Source organism: Hemibagrus wyckioides, linkage group LG01 (assembly GCF_019097595.1).
Source record: "Hemibagrus wyckioides isolate EC202008001 linkage group LG01, SWU_Hwy_1.0, whole genome shotgun sequence".
Taxonomy (NCBI): domain Eukaryota; kingdom Metazoa; phylum Chordata; class Actinopteri; order Siluriformes; family Bagridae; genus Hemibagrus; species Hemibagrus wyckioides.
The window spans coordinates 11,176,967-11,198,929 of NC_080710.1; the positions used below are offsets into that span (position 1 = coordinate 11,176,967).

Below are 21,963 nucleotides of genomic sequence, written 5' to 3' on the forward strand. Positions count from 1 at the left end.
GTATGGTATATTGTTATTGCTACTCTATACATGTAAAATGTCATGTTTCAGGGTGTACAAATGGCTGCAGTAGACTGTTGCAGCTTAAATGTAGAATACAGTGAGATTTGTAATTACTGTACTAATGTAGCGTTACACCTGTGGCTTCAAGTCATTTCAGATCCAGTCGATGCGTAGGAACATCCCAAGTGTCACATGAGTATCCAATCAAAATCTACAGCGCAGCCCAATCACACCCAAAACGAATGTTATATCACCTTAATAAATGTAAAAATCAATTCTGTGTGCACTGGTGTAATTCATAACAGTTCTACATTACACATCTCCCTCTCTCTCTCTCTCTCTCTCTCTCTCAGGATATAGGTGTTGTCCAGAAAGGGGGGGAAGGAAATTCTGTCAGTTAGAACAATGGGCCTGCTTCTCTATCTATAGGCACAGATCAGGAGAGAAAGAACGAAACAAGGGAACCAGAGAAAGCAAAAGCAAGACTTAGTTGTATGGAGAAATGCGTTTGAAATAAGAAAATAAACTTAAATAAAATGTTACGAGAACCAGAAGATTGATTTGGCCTGGAGAAGATACGGGATCCAGCACCGTGAGGCCATCCCAAAAAATGGACTTCTCAACCCTAATTTCTTTAAAATAAGGATACATATTTCACAACTTGGATTTGCACAAAAGTCCAAAGGTTCTGAATATATTTGCTGGATAGTGAGAAATTTTCAGGACGACAGCAGAGTTTTAAGGAGATTTAATCAGATTTAACAGAAACGTGTCGCAGTGGGTGAGTCAGACTGAAAGTCATTTGCTGGTGAGAGGAAACGCTTACTTTATGCTTCATATTATAACTCTTTGGAATGTTACTGGCATCTTTACATGCTTTCCGATATTCAATGGTTCTATAATTGGTTAAAACGAAGTTAGACTGAATTCAGTGTAAGAAATTGTTTCTAAAATGGTTTTCTGGAATATGAGTAGCAGTTAACATGGACGCTTGAGAAGATCTTCATATACAGGAGTGGGAGCGTAAATAAATGAGTTTGCCAGTGTGATCGCAGCTGTTGACAGCTTCAGACTGTCAGGAAACGTTATATTGTTATAATGCTCTAATGTTTAATAATTATTATATTCAGGGCTTTTAAAGGTTAGTTATAAATACAACATTAATACTACTAACACTATGTGGGTTCCTTGATTATTCTGTGGCCTATGGGGCCATTTGCTTAGTTCAGGAGCTTCAATGCCAAACCAGTTGCTACAAAATAAATAATTTTCATTAAGCCCTAAGTATTCACCAGATCCTCACTAGTTTTACATTAATATTCTCTGAGGTTTTGCTTAAAGCTGAACAAATCAGGAAAAACGTTCAACCTTGCATGTCCTGATTACTCGAAAGGATATTTCAGGATTTCCTGTCGCCTATTGACTGATGTCATACACTGCCAATAACTCAGACACTATAATCTGATTTGGCTAAGGACAATAAAGCAAAGCTTTATGACGAGCAACAAGGAAAAATTCCTAATGGTATTAAAATCTTAAAAGATGACTCATGTTATGAGCTCGGTGAACTCTTTTATTGTTGTGTCCCTCTGTTGTTGTTCTTTTAAAATAATTTTTTCATCGTCTTTGTCTGCACTATGTATGTTGCTTAAGCCTTTAATTTCCCCTATCGTTTTATATTTTGCTTGTGTTTCTCTTCTCTTGACCACCAAGATGGAGGAGTCTGGTAGTCCTCGCTTTGGGAAGCTCCATTTTCCTGTTGGCCTGTGGATAAATTCTCCACGGAAACACTTTGCCAAGCTGGGAGCACGATGGCCAAGTGCAGTGTCAGTCAAGTCAGTGTTCTAGATTGAATGGGAAAAATGCACTGTTGTAGTATTATTTGTTTGTAGTATATACGTATGTCTTTACCTCTGTGATGAAATGCAGTGGACAGTCATTATCTTTCTTCACTCCAGTATCAGCACTCACCAATTCTGAGCTAAGAATCATTACACCAAACCATTTCTGGCTTTTTTCCCCGACGAAACCTAAACAGAAACCCCAGAGCTGTTGAGCTGTTATTGCTTAAATTGTGTTCCCAATCAGGCCCCACTTTGAAACTATCCTAGAATAGATGCTTGTTTTTGTTACCAAATGACACGAATAGTTGTAGAAATAATATTTAAATCATTCTGAAAGTTACTGCATGCTTAAATTATAAAAAGTGCATTAGCTGCTGAAATGAGAGTATGATTTGTGATTCATCAGGGAGAAGTTGTGGAGTAACGTTTCTGGAGTGAAGAAACAAGAACTCGCTTAACATTTATACTTTGCTGAATATTTATTGTTTTTAGTTCATTTTAAAGAAATTACATTTCCAAATTCACAGATCTACTACTAGCTCAGATGCGGCCTCTGTGCATGAGGCCCCGGCACCTTCCACTGCCCTCTCTAGCCCATCTGTTGCTCCACCCTCCCCTTCACCTAACCCCGCGTTCCTTCGTCCTCGGCCAGCCAATCAGCAGTCTCGTGCTAAGCGGCTGTCCCATCTCTTTTTGAGAGGGCGATCCAACAGTGATCGTGACCGTGCCATCGGAGATCGTGAAAGGGAATTGTGGGCTCATTCAGCCACTCCATCACAGCATCATTACCTGCCCCCTGCATCATCTTCTGCCCCTGGACTAGTGAAGATTTATGGTGATGCTCTCTCAAGTGGAGCTAACTACCGTAGCCTGCTGGCTAACATCCACTCTACGGCAAGACAGCTTATCCAGCAGGTCATCACCCGATACACTGAGAGAGAGAGGGAGATCGAGAGTGATGACATAGGTAAGTGTGACAGACGTCACTTCCTGTTAGCAGACCATGTATTTTAGGGCCATGCTTTTCAAATCTATCCCATTAGCACCGCCATAATTAGGTTCTTTCTCCACTGTAATGTAATTGTTTCAAATGACTTAATTGCCTGAATGAAGTGCAACTGCACTACAGCTTCCAAGAAAGCACATAAAAGGAAATCATCTTTATGAATATATTTCTGCTCAGGAAAACATTACCACTGTTGACCCAAAATTTATTAGTGGGAACACATTAACACTCAGCTACAAGTTTACTAGGTCTTCAACCTGCCTGTGATAATGTCACTTCCTTAAGAATGTCCCAATGTCCTGTGCACCTGCATAGCGCTCCAGAAGCATTCTCCAGAGGACTTCCTGTTGTGTGACGTCATTGGAAAGCCCATTCAACAGGCAGATGGAGCTGTACAATGGCAGACTGAATGCCGGAGAGGTGTTGCACCCTGGGAATGTCCCCTGCTGCTAGTGGACATGTGGAGGCCCAAGGAGGGCTTTGAACGTCGATTTGAAATCCAGCGACGTGACGAGTATGAAAGGGAGGAGAGAGAAAGAGAGAAGGAGAGGGAGAGGGATGGAGAGAACAACCAAGGTGAGAAAGGTATGAAGTGGCTGTTTTGGAGACCCAGATCTAATTATATAGATATGCTGTATGAGATGTTTTAAGATCTGATCTAGCCATGTAAAGACATTTGACAGATGTTCTTTGTAAAAAAAAAAAAAAAAAAAAAAAAACCATCTGTTTTTCTATAAACTTATGCAGTATATATTACATTTCTGTGCACAAACACAAAAGTTTATATGGAACTGTGTCTGTATAACACGTGGATTAAGAAAATGGAAACTGCTGCAAAATACCAGAGCAAGCTTTCCACAGCAACTGAGTCTTTCTCTTTTTATGTAGTTTATTTAAGCCTAAAATCTTGTAAAATAAAAAAACAACGGAAAACGAAACGTTACATACGGTTTTAATGGCAGTGCGCTGGAGACGGAGCCGCATGGCCTCAGGAGGTGGTCCTGAAGAGGAGCGAGGTCATCGGGGGCGCAACACTGAACTCAGAAGGAGCATCAGTGACATGAACCTGACTCTGAGGCGTCGCCAGGGCAACCAGGCCAACAACGAGTCGAGGCGTAGCGGCAACACAGCAACCAGTGGTGGAGCACAGGACAGGAAGAACATTGTGAGCATGATTGCAACAGAGCCAGGACAGGTGAGAGTTTCAGAGAGGTTAGGAAGGAAGAGGAAGAAGAGCCTGTGAAATACCAAAGCATCAGGTGTTAGAGTATCAGGTAGAACAGTGTTATAGGGGGTTTAAACAACTTCCTGTTTTTGCTGACAAACCAGTCCACCTACCATTATATATCCAGTTACCAGTGCTTCTTAAGAAACTGAGCAGTGAATTGGGTTTGGGGTCTGGTGGCTCCAAAAAAGTTGTGGGAGTGGCTTAGGAAAGTATTAGGGATGAGCAATACTATAGCTTTTCTATGTGAAATAAAACAAAGGTGACTGAAGTTGGGCCCTGATTAGGTACAATAAATAAATAATCAAACAATCAAGATTACACTAACTTATACCACTTTATTGATTTGAATTTGAATTCCTGAAGTTTTTCTAAAAACTTTTTTTTTATCTTGTTTATTTAGTCACTGTATATTGTGTGTTACAATGAATTTGGCAGTAGAAACTGGCACTGACAATGGAATATAAAAACCACAGGATTTTCTGAGGTTTGGTTTTGAGGATGTAAATTGTCAAGATATTAAATAGTGAAGGTGTGAAAATGAGAAGGGTTTTAGTGTTCACCCACACACACACACACACAGACACACACACACACACACAGAGACAGAGAGAGAGAGAGAGAGAGAGAGAGAATAGTGTGTCACTTAAATAAACCCACATGTAAACCCACTTGTCAATCTATTTTATTATTTCATTCTGATGAAAGATCTGTTAATTGGGTATGTCTTCACTCTCTCTTGTTAGTTTCTGTCTTCTGTTTGTTCTGTGTGTGTGTGTGTGTATGTGTGTGTTTTGTATGAGCTGGCTGGCAGGGAAATGGCAAAAGGAGCAGTATTTCCTATCCTGAACAACATTATGTCATTCTGTCATGTTTGATATAAAAATAAACAGCTCACTGTATCAATATTCTTACACTAAAAGAATCTGAATTTTGTCTGAATCAAAAGATTCAATTGTGTGTGCATGTGTGTGTGTGTGTGTGTGTGTGAGAGAGAGAGAGAGAGAGAGAGAGAGAGAGAGATGGAGAATAATATATACAAAATCTCCGGGAACTGCAGGTGACGATTTAAAAAGATTTTAATAACCATCTATCTTTTGTGCCAAAGGTCACTGGATCGCGGGTTGTGGGTGAAGCAGACAGACATGCACGAGCAGCTGAGGAAGAGAAGGATGACCTGGAAGTGATGTCCCAAAGCCTGATCCTCCCACCTACAGACCGTCCTTACTTCCTGTTGCTGCAGGGCTATGACCAAAGCAAGGCTAGACATGCAGCACAACACTATCACACTGCTCCCACTGACATCATACCTGCATCACCATTATCACAGCATTCCATCTCTTCTTTCATACCTTTGGAAATGGCATTGAGCACAAAACACAAAACAGCTAAACAGAGGCTTACAATGGCCACACGGGCTACACAATAGCTCTATAAACCCGCTGTGTCTACATATGGCCTCACTGCACAATGAGCTCACACAAGGCTACATTGTTGAAAACTGTAACCCACTTCATTCCTTATCGCATTTGCCTTTCTGATCAACTTAAGTTTGAAGATTGGCCCGATACTCATTATCAACCACACTGAAAATGGCAACAATATTTTCCCTTTTATATCTCTCTTTCTCTCTCTCTCTTTCACCTCATTCTGTCTCTCTCTGACTCGGGTTTTCCATCTCATTCAATCAGGACTTTGTTTTGTACATCATGGCGGGCCACACGCACGTTTTTGGGCGGAAACCTACATTCCGAGAGAGGGAGAAGGACAGAGAGCGGGAGCGGAAAGGGAAGAGGCCTCTTAGAGTGGACACTTTCCTCTCGGCTCCTGACCTGCTCGTCCGTCACCTTCTTGTCAGAAGGGACTCAGCTGTCCCCGAGCAACCCTGCGGTCAAGGTATTTCAGCTGTCTACGACCTCATACACACAACTAACTGTCAGGGAAAGGCTGAATGAAAGGCGAATGCACTACAGCAGGAATCATTCCTATTGTGACAACACACAATATAGCCAAAAGCAAGTGGACACATTTACATTTCTGGCATTTGGCAGATGCCCTTACCCAGAGCAACTTACAATTCATCATATTTTTTTACAACTGAGGGTTTAAAGGCCTTGCTTAGGAAGCCAGCAAGGGTGGCTTGGTGGACCTGGGATTCACAACCTTCAAATCAGTAATCCAGCACATTAACCACAAAGCTACCACATCCCCACACATCCCCATCCCATTAGCTTTAACATCTTTCCAGTAAATTTTCAGATGGTAGCTGTGGGATTTCTGCTCATTTAGCCTCAAGCACACAAGAGGTTGAGTACTGATGGAGCAAAGTTGCTAGTTCATCCCAAAGAGTTCTTCTACACCAGCCTTAGTAAATCATATTTTACATGAAGCTCACTTTGTGTACAGGGGTATTGTCATGCTGCAACAGCCTCTTACTTCCAGTAAAGGGAAATTGTATCTGTATTGCAAAGGCATTCTCGGCAACTGTGTGTCTCTATATTTGTGACATCATATTGAGAAGCTCTATATATGAGTGTTATTGTCATCTGAGTGTTTCTCTAACAGCATTATGTAAGACAATAAACTGTGTGTAATAGAATGGAATATTTGATATCTATGTAGAATAGTGTTCACATTTCCCATTGCCTGGGGCTTGATGTTTTGTCAGATGGAAAAAGTCATCACAACCATCAGACAATTTACTGGACAAGATGACATCCAGTACATTTGTATATACAAGTATATAATGTTGCACATTTATGAGAGAGAACTGGTTATTGATATGTGACACAACTCAACCGTGAAATTTAGAGGTGTTCATTTGTCTTTGTCTTTGCTACCTCTTGTTGTTTCTAACCTCTTAAAACAACAAAAAAATAATGTTTAAGGTAGTGACAAATGAACACTTTTCAATGCATGCATTAAAAAGTCAGTTTGTGTTCATCCTTCTGACCAATTCTGAAGCCATCTCAATTTAGCGCCTCAGCTCCAGTGAATCAATCATAATTATTTCATTTGCCTTCTGGATATATGTATTAGTTCAAATAAACCACCAAACTGTGATGGACAGCCATTCTTTATCAATTTTAAGTTAAAACCGCAAATCATTTTAACTCCTCGATATTGTTCCAATAGCTCTGCTGCGCCCATTCAGAGGAGGAGCTGTCAGTCATAATGGAGTTGTGCTGTACAGAGAGGCGGTCCTTAAGTCTGGAGATCTCATAGGACTCGGCAGCCACTTCATCTTCTTGTACCGTGACCCCAGAGTGACCCCTGCCCCACCCCTAGCACTGGCTCCACCCTTGCAGGCAGATGGGACGATTTCCTTTGGCCCTGGAAACATGATGGACAGACAGGAAGCTCTCAGGAAGTATCTGGGATCCACTGAGGCAGTGCTGAAGTTTCAGGCACACCATGCAGATGTCCTCTTACAGGTACAATAATTGGTATACATGCTACTATTAGTTATAGATTTTTTGTTTTGAAAGGTAAATGCAGTTTGGTAGATATTTCAACCTACAATCTTTAAATAACCGAACAACTACAACAACACCTACTGACTAACCAGGCAAGACCTTATCTTTCCTCTGCATTTTACTTTCCATTTCTCTTTTAGGAAATTATCTCAAAGAATTCGACTCCAGATTCAGGTGGTGGACCCTTAGCACCAGCTTATCTGCTGTCACTCATGATTGACTATGCCTCCAAACATCTGGACCCTGCACTAACACCCCAGCTGTTGTTAAATGCAGCCAATCAGATAAAGGCGATTGTGTGGGTGAGAATAAATCATCTACTATCATTTCAGAAAGCAGTATCAAGTGCTTTAAAATTTTTTTTTATTACCCAAGTTTTTGTTTATTCTGCTTGTGTGGAGCTTCTATCATACAAGTAAGCTGTTACTACAGAAGCACAGAGTAATATACATCTGTGGCTGTGTCTCAATCAGCTCTCTAGCTCCCTAGGTGATGAATCAGTATACTGTTTACATGAGTTGGGGTGCTGGTAAGGACGCTGGCTCTCTACACCCTGAGAGAACATCCGGCGAAATTCTAATTTCCTCATCAAGCATTGTACAAAAATAAACATTCAAAATATTTCAGTTTTATAGGTCATACATTTGTTAGCTTAATCACACGTGTTCCTGTCAGGTGCTTCAAGCAGGATCCTAGGCTAGCTAGTGGAATTTTTTAAAATCACTTAAAAGTCAAACAAACCGTATAAAGAATGTCAAATAGAGTTAAAAATCACAAGCATAAGGAATCATGTGAGAGCTACAACGACGACACTAAGCTAATTACGTTTGTTGATGTAAAATGGCTGAGATTTCGTCTGCCATTTTTTTCAAGTTGGGAGGCTTCCGAAAATATGACGTTATTTCCGGTAAGGGAACATTGTGAGCATTTATGCTCCCCAGTTTTTCTAGTGCATTGTTGGATTTTTTAGGGATCTAATGTTCCAGTGCACTGGAAGGATTTTGCGATTGAGAGGAAAAGAGAGAGAAAGAGAAAGAGAGAGCCCTTAAAATGGCCGACTCCCTGTTCAGTGCCCTGATTGTTAAACCAGGAAGGTGATTGAGACACAGCCATCGATTTAGTCTCAGTCATGCTGTTTAAGAATCTTAATCAACTCTTCCACTCCAATCAGAATTGAGAATTCAGCAGCACCATACTGTAAATAGCACTTGTTATCCCTCGATCTGTGTCCTAGACACGCTTGCTCTGTTTTGTTAAGACCACATGTAAAGTCGTCTACATAGTGAAGGGAAGACATGATATAACTGAAACAGAATTGCGGCAAGTAAGATTCTGTGACAACAGGGTGTGTGTGCGTGCATATGTGTGCTGTGAAGAGCTGGGGCTGGAGCAGGCTGTGGTTTGAGGAGCCACAGCTGCACACACATGGGCTTTCACTGGTATTTCGCCGGAGTTTGTAAACAGAGGTTGACTGATGTCATTTCCACCCATTTGGAAAATGTGCTGTCATTGTCCGGACACATTGGCCAAACACACCCGCCCAAGTATTTATCCCAGTCTGCTCTAATCTTTTCTCTCTCTCTCTCTCTCTCTCTCTCTCTGTATGTGTGTGTGATTCATTATCCATGTTTCAGGAGAACATTAAAGAGTTTGGAGACAAACATCCTACACAAACGTAAGACTGACTTCTGAATTTAACACGGTGGATGTGAAGCGTTTGACGTGCCATCCTGTTTATCACGGCCTCATCCATACAGCCCACATAAACAGTGCTTGCTTCCACCTTTCCACTCCTCACACTTATAATGGAATATTAGCTGCATTGTTTGTTTGTTTTTAGTTGATGGTTAATAAACAGTTTGATTTATGATAGAACATATGTTGTGCTGATGGGAGGATAAATTTGACTCAACGAAACTGTTCACCAAATCCTGGAAAAGCCTGGATCTATAATATATAAAGAACTGTAATTCTGACCTTTATGCTAAAAAGAAAAAAACAGAACAAAATATATTGTAATTTGTAGTGTGGTAGTGGGTTACATGTTTGAGATCCAGGAAATTTGGGTTTTCAAGGCAGTAACCAGGATCAAAATTTTAGCTAATATACCATGTTGAATGGACACTACACACATTACTTCCATAAACACCAACTGACCCAATTTAATTTTACTAAGTTATATCTCTCTCTGTGTGTGTGTGCATGTACTCATTGTCTTTTTCTCGCTGGCATCTCATCAATGGCTGAAAACATCATACAAAAAATGTCATATACCCTTCATCCAATGCATGGCATGTCAGCTAACATTATTGCAATTACTACTCTTTACAAACCACCCCCATATTTGTACGCCAAATTTATTTATATTATGGCATGAACTCAAATGTTTATACACTATATGCATTACAATATATGGCCAAAAGTTTGTGGACACATGACCATCACTTCTATAGTTCTCCTTTACTGTTATGATAACCTCCACTCTTCTGGGAAGCCTTTCCACTAGATTTTGAAAGGCGTGGCTGTGTTCATTCAGCCACAAAAGCATTGGTGAGGTCAGGGTTGAGGTAAGGGCTCTGTGCAGGTCTCTCAAGTTCTTCTACACTAACCGTGGCCAAGCAGGACTTCACGTACCTCGTTTTGTGCACAGGACAGTGTCACACATGTTTAGACATCTTTTCACATAGTTCCAATGACAAATTAAATTTATTGCTACATCATACAAAGACATTCCATATACTTGTAATTGGGCTACCACATAGAGGGGTCAAGTCCACAAACGTTTAGCCATATAAAGAAACTATGAGATTTGTGTTCTTTCTCAACAAGAAGTTATGGTCCATTAGAGTCGCATAGTTTCTTGTGAGAGCTAAACATAGTGTCAAATTCAGTCCATACACAAACCTAAAGTGTCCTCCTCAGCTCAGCTCAGGTCAGTTAAGAACCAATCCTCACTGCTGATTTGGTAGTCAGATGATAAGATGGCATTCTTATGTAATATTAAATTTTATATAGGCTGAACTTGTAATGTCTAAACCTCAAATTTAGCTTTACAAAGATTTGTAGGTATCTGATCTTCAAAGCCAATGTTCCTGTTTGTTCGGATGCTTGTTCAAAGCCCTTAAACTTCTGTTGTTCACCTTTGCTTAACTCATATCTACATTAGGCTGCCAATTAACACGTTTTAAAGCAGTAATACACTAATTACACTTTCGATCAGCAACAGTCCAGAATCCACTACTGTCCATACACACAATAGATAAATATGATGTATGTGGTGTGCATGGTGTGTGTGTATGTGTGTGTAGCTCTCCAGAATCCGAGGCTGACCTTCCTCCTCCTAGTGTGCAGAAACTCTCCTCTGACCTCCGACCTCTCATGTTCTGGATGGCCAATGCCACCGAGCTCCTCAACTTCTTCCAGGTCAAAGTAGAGACCCTGGAGAAGGAATGGGAGTTTGAAGGTGAGAAAATAAACTAAATTAAAAAAAACAAAAAACAAAAGCAACTTATCTCTGTGGTGTTTACAGGAAAATTTACATGACGTGCATTTTCTCAACAAATAAAAATACATAATAACATGCAGCATGCTATCTGGTGAGATAAAACTGTTATGTCTCTGTAGGCTTGAATCATTGTCTCCACATCTCATTTTCTCATGCTGCTGTTTGTGTTTAACACAGTAGTCAAAACAGACATGCACTTTATATTCTCTTCTATCTAATTATTTGCAGCTGTAAAACAAACAAAGCTGTGTTGGAACTGCTTGCATATGGAAATAATCGACTATCTAGTGCGCTGAATTGCTGCTTATTTTTCTATTGGGTGGAAGGCATAAAACTACACACCATGACCTAATCTGACCTTCTTCCTTTCTCAAATGCTTTATAAATATAGCTCTGATCTGTAAATACAGTCTAATGGATTTATTCCAGTTTTCAAATACGTAAGTTCTGTCATTTCCTGACATTTAGCCCCGGGTGACCCTGTTCTGTCAGCTGACATGGACACTTGCTCGGATGCACTGGCGCAGCTGGATGATGTCATCATGCACACTTTCCAGCAATGTGTGTATCACCTGACAAAAGTAAGACGTAGTTAATGTAGTGCCTTGAGATATTAAAGATGTGACTGACTACTCTATAAAAATGAAAAACATACTCTTGCTCTCTCCCTCCATCAGACCTTATACTCCCTCCTCCCCACTCTACTGGACACTAACCCCTTCTCCAGCGAAGAGAAAGAGAAGGAAAAGGCAGGAGTGAGTGATGGAGATGGAGCAGTTGAAGGAGAGGGTGGCGAGGAAAGTGATGTATCTAATCTACCCCCAACTGTGGCAGGGCTGGTGGAAGTGTATCGCTGTTCCTTGCAGTTGACACGAGAGGCCTGCCTCTCTCCTCCACTCACTTCCCAGACCTTCGGCTACCTGTTCTTCTTCACCAACACCTCACTCCTTAACACCCTGCTCGAGAGAGGTAACATTGCTGTAGTGTTTCATAATTATTCAGATCTGAGAGGTCAACATTAAAGGTGGCTACTTAAATAAGGGAAAAGGGAAAGCAGTATAAGCTGAGAGAGAGAGAGAGAGAGAGAGAGAGAGTGTGAGAGAAACTGCATTTGGTACAAACAAATTCCACAGGAAATCAAATATAAAATGGAAAAGCGCATTGTGTACTGCTCTTTTTAACTTAAAATTGTATCTTTCCTGCCATTTCAGATAGTTTGTTTTCTTGGGCACGTGCAGTACAGATTCGCACTAATCTGGACCTGGTTCTAGACTGGCTACAGGGGGCGGGACTAGGAGATATTGCGTCAGAATTCCTCAAGAAGCTGTCAAACACTGTGAACTTCCTGTGCATTCCTAAGACCCGCCTAATCCAGGTAAAAGTCTAAGGGCAAAAAAATGTCAAATGTAACTACAATGATTTGCAGTGTGGTAAATGCTTAGGATATGGATAATTAAATTTGTACATCAGAACTTTCTGGAAAAGTCATTATAGTGTCTACATTCTGAAGAATGGATGCAATCGATCTAAAGTGAAGGTTTCTTTAAACATTTATCCAATGTTCTAAATGGATATAGGCCGAGGGTTTTAACTATAATCAAAGCATGTTCAATGCTTTTAAAAATCACTCCATACAGGGAATTTGTTCAGTACCACATCTCAAGATCTCCTCTTTTTCAACATCATTTACTGTCTTGTCAGTCATCTTGGGCCAGCCTACAGGAGGAGCATGGCTTATTAAGCCCTGCGCAGCTTCACCACCTTCTGACTCATTATAAGCTAGGACCAGCCAGAGCTCCGCCTTCCTGTTGGGCTCCACCCCCAGGCACTGATCTCGAAGGCGGTAAGTAGCTAATTCTTCTCAGAGAATGTTGAGTCATGAAGTAGAGAAACTTTAAGTTTTGTTTGTTTTTTCCTAAATGTAGATATTTTCGAGAGCTTCCTAGAACATCCACCTCTCATCCTACCCAATGAAACCCCAAGCCTGGACCTTACTCAGCCAATCCCAAACCCTGAGCTCCAAAAGGAAGTGGCACGTCTGCGAACTTTCCTGTGGGGTCTGGATCAGGATGAACCTCCCGCCAATCAGAGAACTAGGCTGTAGTAGGAGAATACAGACTCTCTGGGGTTAAGAATACTTAAACTTTTGCAAAAGACACACCAAAGTCTTGGCCTATACAGCACATCTGTAAGACTGCAATACATATCACTTTCTCTCTATGGAGATACAAATTGCTTTTAAGAGTTTTTCATAGAGTATTTCTAACTGACATGGGCTGTAGTCCTTTAAATCTCTGAGGAAGGATTAAAATGGTGTAAAGGACGTGTTTTCAAAATGCCCCCATGTTATTGTTTGCATAATTATGATCTTGTATAACTTGTGCATTATGTTAGATAAATGTCCATCATGTTATACATATCCACAGTAAGTTGTATAATCATTGCCTGGTTGCAGTGGTTCAAATTTCTTTTAGATTTTTAAAGAATTAAGTGTATATTCACTCTGTACTTTTTAGGGATGTCATTGTTGGTAACACCTAGTCCAAACATACACTAATGCACACTAAATGTCAGAATCTAACATTAAGGGTTCTAATAAATACATGCATCATAATATGTATACTTTTAATATTTTAAATCTCACCTTGTGATGTTTGTGTTTTTTTTCCCTCTGTATAAACACATTTTAGTTACTACAGTTACACTGAGCAACACACCTGACATCCTATTCCCTACAGTGTAAGAGTTTTCACCATCGTTTACAGTGAAGACTGCACCCGATCTTCCCCTCCAGGTCCTCTCACTGCACTATAAAGTCTGTGATTCAGAATTATCCGTGATCTCACCCACCCTGACAACGCGTTACACTCCCGACCCATCTCCAACATCTGCTTCTCACTTTAATACACTGACCTCATAGTACATTGACAAGGTTCACTTAGATGCATTAAATATTTTATCCATATGTTGCATGTTCACATATTGCCAATAAAAATGATTGTCATGGGACCAGTTGTTTTTTTGTTTTTTTTGCATACAGTATGTATAGGTCATGGAGTGCTTATACTAATTCCATGTCAGCCATGAGCTGCTTGTGTCATTCCATTAATGGACACTGGGGGGCGCGATGGCAATACACACAGTCCTAATACACACAGATTTAATAAACGAATGATTACCAGCAGATCCCTCTGAGCAACAGGGGCAACAGTTCAGCAAGACAAGTGTGAGGTCTGATGAGCTCATCAAGTCTGTCGTCAGTAGACAAAGTGGAATTCAGTCGGCGAGATCTGACTCCTGAACATGATTCAATATGTCAATTAAAGGAGGCACACATAAATTCTGAGACTTTATAGCATTCTGTCTGGACAGATAAGAGATCTAAATGAATTTGTTCAAAGACAAAGTACATTTGAGTCAAGATGCTCGGATTTAACGTAAACACAAACCAAGAATACATTAGAAATAGGCAAAAACAAGACGTGTACTAGTGTCAAAATGTCCAACTAACACTATAAGCTTTTAGAAAATAATGCACATATCTAATAGCCTCATAAAAGCAGGATATTGATAATAGCTCTTACTGATATGACGCACCAGAATGAAATTAACCCAATAAATCTGCTTGCACAGGATTGACATCTTTCCTTTCATGTCAGTGCTGATAGGATCAGGCTCGGAACTAAGATCAGACATCACTTGTAGTCCAAATGTTAGCACTAATCACTAAACCCATTCAGCATGGATTTCAGAATAATTAAAAAATTATTTTCAGAATAATTAAAAATTTATTTTCACATTAACCTGAATGTCATACATAACAGCTGGGACATGTATAAAGATATAGGCTTACCTAAACGAAGCTGCTACTGTCAAATAGACTTTCTTGTAGCAAGTGCTCCATGAACTCTTTCTTCTCTCTCAGTGTCATACGTTTTATCTGTGTCTTAATTGTTGTATGAGCCAAAACTTTCATTTCAAATTTCCTAAAACAGGTTCATAAGACAAATGACAGGATGTAACTTGTCAACGTAAACAATACCTGTTAAGTCTGAAGAGATGCATCCCAATTTGTAATGTCCATTTTTTTATTTTATTTTATTTTTATTTTATTCTATTTTGGCATATTTGAACCATCACACAAACTGGAATAGTACACATTTTGTACACCATTTGTTTTCTGACCTGATTAGTGAAAATCAAAACTTATGCTACTACACCCTTATGTAGTCAATTATAATTGAACAGTCCACTATATTCATAAAATATTAGAATAGTTTTGTAATTAATAAGAAAGTGTTCAAACAAAATGACGAAACAGGGTTTCGGTTAGATTTGACACACCATACGTCCTCAGAATTCAGTATAAACACTTTTCTTCACATGTAAATACTCAACACATGGAAGATTTCCGAACTCTGTTATGTTTTGGAGTATTTTGTTTTGCTAATTTTAAGAAAGATTAGCTAAACCACCCCTTTTCATCTAAACTCACCCTTCGTCCTATATAGGTGCACTATACTGGGTATGAACTAGTGCTTTACAATCTCTGAGTCATTTTGGGACACAGCCAAAAGTTTCTCTGGTTTGTGAGTCGTTAAGAGATAAAGATGAGAAGCAGCTCAATGTCAGGACACTTGGGAAAGTAGCCTATCTCGCATGTTGTGGCGAGCGCATGCAGCAGTTCACGTCTTCTTGTAGCTCTAATGCACTGATATTGTCACCGATTAAACAAACATGCGTATTGTTCTCAATTTAAACAAAAACAAACCCAGTCTTTGAGGCCGTGACAGAGTACGCTATGAGTAAGAAATGTCTGTATTTTACTTGTCACAAACATTTTTTATGGTTAATAGCTAGTTGTCCCGACCCAGATGCTGGTTGAGATGAAATCTCTCAGTGTGTGAAAGCCAGGCTGAAGACCTTATTACTTCAAAGCATTGTATTTTGTGCACAGCCTGTTTTCCTGTTGACAGCTCGACTCTTGCGCTCTTTACGGTAAACAGCACGCGATCCCGTGAGAGCCAATTACATCATAGTGAGCTCTGATTGGCTGATCTCCCTCGGGCTCCATCCTGAAAAAAGCCCCTGCGCGCGCTCAGTCGCAGACGTAAGTCACTTGTAGATTTGTGAATCATCACTTCGCGGCCCTGTGGTCGAACTTTAATCAATTAAGTGACTATGCCGTTTCTGATTCTTCAGGCCGTGTGGTTTGTGAGCGAGACTTGCCGACGGCTGTTCTGAACTGGTCATCCACTCATTATGGAAGAGATTGGTGATTTCTGACTTGTCTCAAAACAGTTCAGATGTTTTTAAGGGCTTGGGCTGACTTACTGACCTTATGCAGTCTGAATATTTCCAAACCGAGTGGGTGTCTGAGGGATCTCGATCAGAGAAACCTGACTTTCATAAGCATTGTTTCATGCAGTTTGGAGTGTTTTATCCTGTTACCTGCTAATGGTAAAGCAGAAATAACACAGACCAGTAAAATTGCGTTCCCATCACTGTTAGCTACAAGGTAATGTACACTATATGGACAAAAGTTTCAGGACATGTGACCCTGGACTATGACACCCATATGTGCTTCCTGAATATCCTGTCCTTCCAACAGTATGGCGTTATTAGTAAAGAGATGGCCCCCTTTCCTGCTATAACAGGTTTCACTCTTCCTGAAAGGCTTTCTATGAGAATTTAGAGAGAGGCTACAGGGATTTGTGTTCATTCAACCACAAGAGCAGTACACCGATCAGGTATAATATTATGAGCACGGATAGGTGAAGGGAATAACACTGATTATCTCCTCATCATGGCACCTGTTAGTGGGTGGGATATATTAGGCAGCAAGTGAACAAAGTTGATGTTAGAAGCAGGAAAAATGGGCAAGCATAAGGATTTCAGTGAGTTTGACAAGGGCCAAATTGTGATGGCTAAACGACTGGATCAGAGCATCTCCAAAACTGCAGCTCTTGTGGGGTGTTCCCGGTCTGCAGTGGTCAGTATCTATTAAAAGTGGTCCAAGGAAGGAACAGTGGTGAACCAGCGACAGGATCATGGGCGGCCAAGGCTCATTGATGTATGTGGGGAGCGAAGGCTGGCGAGTGTGAACAGATGCAACAGATGAGCTACTGTTGCTCAAATTGCTAAGAGAGTTAATGCTGGTTCTGACAGAAAGGTGTCCGAATACACAGTGCATCACAAAAGGGGGGACCAACACAATATTACGCAGGTGGTCATAATGTTATGCCTGGTCCATGTAAGTAGTGACTGAGTCGTGTGGCCAGTTCATCCCAGGTGAGGTTAGATTTTTTTAGATAGCAAAACATATCTTTATAGACCTTGCTTTGTGTACAGGGGCACTGTCATGCATTGTCTGGCTTGGGCCTCTTAGTTTCAGTGAATGGAAATTGTTATGTTTTAACTTCATTGCAGAAAATTTGAAGAAGATTCACTATTTGGAGCATGGTCAGGTGTCCACATTTTATTTTGCCATATTGTGTATATTCCTGTTGAGAAGTAACCAGATGGTGTCATAGATTACTTTGCATATTTTTTGAATCATCAGTAATATTTGTATATCATACTGTGTTTCTATAAAAAAAAAAAGAATGTTTTTCTGTCACTTAAAACAGGATAGAATTGCCCTTAGAATGGTGAAGTGATCAGTCAGTTCTGGTCACGAGATCGTAAAATTATTTACTCACTCGGGTCTCGCTACTTTTAGTAGCTGCTTAATCATGGTCAGTGTTGCAGTGAATCCAGAGTCTTTCCCTGAATCACCTTGGATGGGACACCAGTCCTTCACAAGCCACCATTAACACACATACAAACACACACACACACACACACACACTCAGTTAACACAGTAACCCGATGACATTATCAGACCGGCAGAACAGGGATATTTGTAGGACGGCAACTCTACATGCTGTGTCACGGTGATACCACAACTATTATTACTAAATTACTAAAAATTACTACTATACTTTCTATTAAGAACACAGATAAAATGAAAATGTGGTAATAGTGAAAGTGGTAGTCAGGAAGTAGACCCGGAAGATGTAGTTACAAACAGAAACCCTTGCTTTTATGATTTTATATAACCAGACATAACAAAACCGAGAAACAATGGAGAACAAATAAATGTGGAACCAACAATGGTGTTTAGTAATTCAGTGGTCTTTGAGAACAATGATGATCAGTGATTGGTTGATGAGCAAACACAACAACAATCAGTCAGGGTGAGCTGGACAGCCTTATCAAGCGCAAAACATTTGATAACATCGCTGGATTTGTCACTAAGTTAGCAACGCTTCCCACACATATGTTAGTTTAAGTCTCAGCAACGTCACAACCTTATTTTCTAAAAATAAAAATGGGACCACATCAAAAAAAGAAAACAAATGTTTGATAATTTGATCCCGACATTTTTTTCAGCCATTCAAGTGTAATTTAAACATGTCGGTGTTGTAAGAGAAACTCCATCCTGATGAAGAGTTATTAAATCTCTACACTCTCACGATCCGATTGACAAACTCATCTCGACTTCTCTTCACAGAAATTTCCTCCTGCCATATCTTACTTTTTGGAGGGATGGCAAACTTGTGCAACACAAGACTGACAACTGACATTTAGTTACAGAATAAAAATGTCTTGTCTGTTACTATACTGCTCTATACTACTTGTCTCTATTTATAAAAAGCTCAATATTAAGAATGTACATGAAGAGAAAATATAAAGTGAGCCGACATATGCTCCAGTGAGCATAATCAGAAGAAAAAGCATCTTTTTTATGTGTTAGTTCAAAGCTAGGCCAGACTGAGACTGATGCTTATTAACGTAGGTTCTCTGGAACAGGAGAACCCAAGTGAGTGGACGCTTCTGGGAAAATCAAGACTTTTGCCCACATGAGGTATGTCTGAAACTGTATACTATTGTACGAATTTGAATAAAGCCTTTGTCATGTATCAATCCCGTTGCTTATTATAGCCGTTGTATGTATTTGCGGTACTATTCTGCATGCTGGTACTTCTCATGCAATGTCTATCTGGCCCATGTGGCCACATCTCCAAATACACAATACCCACAATAACGCAAGTATATGGGTATGTGCCCATTTACAGTCTACAACACACCCACGCACTCGGGCTCTCCAGGTGCAGCTCCCCACACCTGTTCAAGAACCTCTCTGTAATTAGGACAATACAATTATTTTTCGGATATGGTGGACAGAGGGAGGGGGACTGGGATAGACAATGGAGTGCTTATTCTCCCTCTCCTTCCCTTTTCTGCATTTCTCAAGTAATGATAGATTCTTCCCGTCTTCAAAGGCCATCGGTTTCCTACACAACAGCTGAGTCAGTAAACTGAGAGGGAGGGGGGGGTGTGACGGGACGGTTGGGCACAGTGTGTATTTGTAGGACTGAGTGTCTTGACCTTGTTGTGCGAACTTTGGTGTGAGCGTGTCTATTCTGCCCAGCAGCTATATTCAGACACTTACACACCCCGTGTGTGCCTGAGTGCACATAGGCACTGCACTGCAAGCTGTACTAATCTGCTTTCAGTCAATGCTCTTGAAAATCTCAGTGCTCTTGTGTTTTACTTCCAAAACCCCGATTAGCACCAAAGGGAATTTCCAGGCCTCGGCTTTAAAGTTAAAGCCTCAGGTGACTGCACAGAAGCAACACTTACTCAGCACTTAAGCTGCTTTGTCATGAGGGTGACATAACGATGAAGTGCAGATGATGTCATACTGTCATTAGCATAGATTCACTAAGGCAGCTAGATATTGAGTAAAAATGTAAAACTTTGCTATTTTTAAATGAAATTTCCTCAAGTTTGGGCCGGGGCCAGGTCGAGTCAGAGCTGATGAACATAGGAGCTTACTGAGACAGCACAGGGTCATTCTGAATCACAGACGACATTAATGATTTAAATGCTGCTTCTGTGTAAAACAGGGAATGGACATTCACTTGCCACAGGTTATTTCTTTCTTCCTAACAACACAGCAAGCTTTTCTTGGCTTTGCACATGAGAGATATGTTTGACTTTGTTCTGTTTCTCAAGGATAAGAAATAGCTTGATAGGTGACTATAAGGTGTGTAGAAGGTGGTGGCTCTATGATGGATAGAGTAAGACTAAAAGTTCGTGTAGTGGGAGGGAATTTATAGAAATATGTTTTTAGTCAACAGAATCAGGTTTCCATCAAATGCCGAATATCTAAATATTTCTAGATCACAAATGTTTTGATTGGAAAATGGGCTACTAGAGTGTGTGTGCGTGTGTGTGCTTGCACACATTGGTTGTGTCTGCACCCACTGCGGTCAGTCTAGTCGAGCCGCCCAGAGTTTCCTTTGCTGCTGTGTGCGTGTGCATGAGTGTGTGTGTGTGTGTGTGTGTGTGTATGACACTGTCTGCATGTGTGAGGACCATTTCTTTGCATCTGAGTAATTATTTAATCAATGTTTATGACTCGTGTACTCTGGAATATGGCAAGTGATGGACTGTGATACTGAGTGTGTGTGTTTGTGTGTATGTCTCTGTGTCTCTGTCTATCTGTCTGCTTGTCTGTTTAGGGTTAGACTCAGGGTGAGTGAAACACCCAACTTCTCTCCAGGGACAGATTCACTTTCTCCTACTGCCAGGTCGATTACGTCATCACGGCCTGCTATATAAAAGAGCCCTGTGATGTCATACTGTCAGAGAGAGGCTGTCCAGTGTTGAAGGGGTGACTGGAGTAACCCTCAAAAACCTCAGCACACACATACACACCTTTAAATATGATTGCTTTCTCTATTCGTCCAGTCTCTGGCTGTCCTCTTCTATCCCGTTTTACCTTTCTGCTGTCTCTCACCTTTTTCCTGCACTCCCTATATCTCTCGTCTGGTTTCTCTCACTCCGCCCTAACCCTTACTCCCTGTTCATTTCCTTTCCTTTCCCGACCTTTTCCTGTGTCTCCTTTCCCATTTTTCATCTGGAAACCTCTAGTATGTAGTGTAGATTCTAACAGTACAAGCATTTCTGATTTCTATTCTCCTCCCCTCCCCTCTCCTCTCTTCTTCAGGTCTGGGCAGCAGGGTCAGCGGTGCTGTGGGCTGGGGCTGTGTTCCGACAGACTTGCTTTTTCTGTCACACTTTTGTTCCATCCTGCGTCATCATGTTGACTGAACGGACCCCACAGTTACCGGCTAGGCGCGCGCCCGGCCCGGTTTTAACACTGAGCCGAGTTAGTGCCTGTAATCTGATGGCCGTGTTTATTTTATGTAGGCTCCCTTTGAAGGTACTGAGAAAGTCTTTGGGCTTTTTGTCCCAGCCCGTTTTGGCTGCCTGGGCCAAGACGCTCGCAGTGGTAATACCCAGGAAGAATAATATTTGCACTCGTATTCACTCCAAACAAGTTTTTCCATATTAGTGTCAGAAAGGGGAGCTCTCTTGCTCTCTCTCTCCCTCTCTTGCTCGCTCTCTCTTTCACTCTGTCCTCTCTTAAACTACGAGGAGTACCTCTGGATCCTGGCTGTGACTGCAGCACTCTCCATCAAGTCTTATTAAACCTCCACAATCCTCTAATAGGCACTTAAACCCTTCAGAGTACTGGAAGCTTGAAGAGTCTGTTGTTCCTGTACTCATTACTCCTGCCTTGACACTTTACAGCTCTTTTTTCGTAGCTGAAATCCGTTACGACAATTTGCAGTGCACAATTTCCGCTCCGATTAATTTACAGTAAGGCTGATAGGCAGTGAGTAACAGGTCATTGTGTAGTGCTCATTGACTGAAATGTATTGCAGTGCTGACATAGGTAGTAACCTGAGACTTGCAGGTGAATTTTACAGCTCTCATTTCCTAGCTGGCGCTTTTGTTTTTATTGAAGGCTATTGAAAAGTTTTCTATGTGTGTGTCAGCATGTGCAT

At 40.8% G+C, this 21,963-nt stretch overlaps 1 protein-coding gene across 4 annotated transcripts; it reads left to right on the forward strand.

Annotated features, from left to right (window-relative positions):
• The first annotated feature begins 402 nt into the window (after positions 1 to 402).
• On the forward strand, positions 403 to 14,068 carry rasip1 (Ras interacting protein 1). 4 transcript variants are annotated; one of them, XM_058398167.1, is made up of 16 exons: positions 403 to 811; positions 1,717 to 1,838; positions 2,375 to 2,814; positions 3,169 to 3,438; positions 3,816 to 4,018; positions 5,187 to 5,339; positions 5,770 to 5,974; positions 7,214 to 7,512; positions 7,695 to 7,856; positions 9,189 to 9,229; positions 10,863 to 11,017; positions 11,528 to 11,640; positions 11,737 to 12,028; positions 12,271 to 12,434; positions 12,761 to 12,902; positions 12,985 to 14,068. In XM_058398167.1, exons 2-16 carry the CDS (start codon positions 1,717 to 1,719, stop codon positions 13,161 to 13,163), a joined length of 2,940 nt encoding a protein of 979 aa, XP_058254150.1. In that variant the 5' UTR covers positions 403 to 811; the 3' UTR covers positions 13,164 to 14,068. The 4 variants fall into 4 exon arrangements, with proteins under 4 accessions (XP_058254150.1, XP_058254129.1, XP_058254142.1 ...); XM_058398146.1 differs by having other exon boundaries at positions 404 to 811; positions 3,816 to 4,048; XM_058398159.1 differs by having other exon boundaries at positions 404 to 811; positions 3,169 to 3,429; positions 3,816 to 4,048.
• The last annotated feature ends 7,895 nt before the right edge of the window (positions 14,069 to 21,963 follow it).

What these genes read in the sequence shown, in the direction of transcription:
- rasip1 (XM_058398146.1), top strand. Translation starts at nt 1,717, where the DNA reads ATGGAGGAGTCTGGTAGTCCTCGCTTTGGGAAGCTCCATTTTCCTGTT. An exon ending in GAACAACCAAGGTGAGAAAG is followed by an intron (nt 3,439 to 3,815) that starts GTATGAAGTGGC and finishes TTTTAATGGCAG; the next exon opens with TGCGCTGGAGACGGAGCCGC. An exon ending in GAAGGAATGGGAGTTTGAAG is followed by an intron (nt 11,018 to 11,527) that starts GTGAGAAAATAA and finishes CCTGACATTTAG; the next exon opens with CCCCGGGTGACCCTGTTCTG.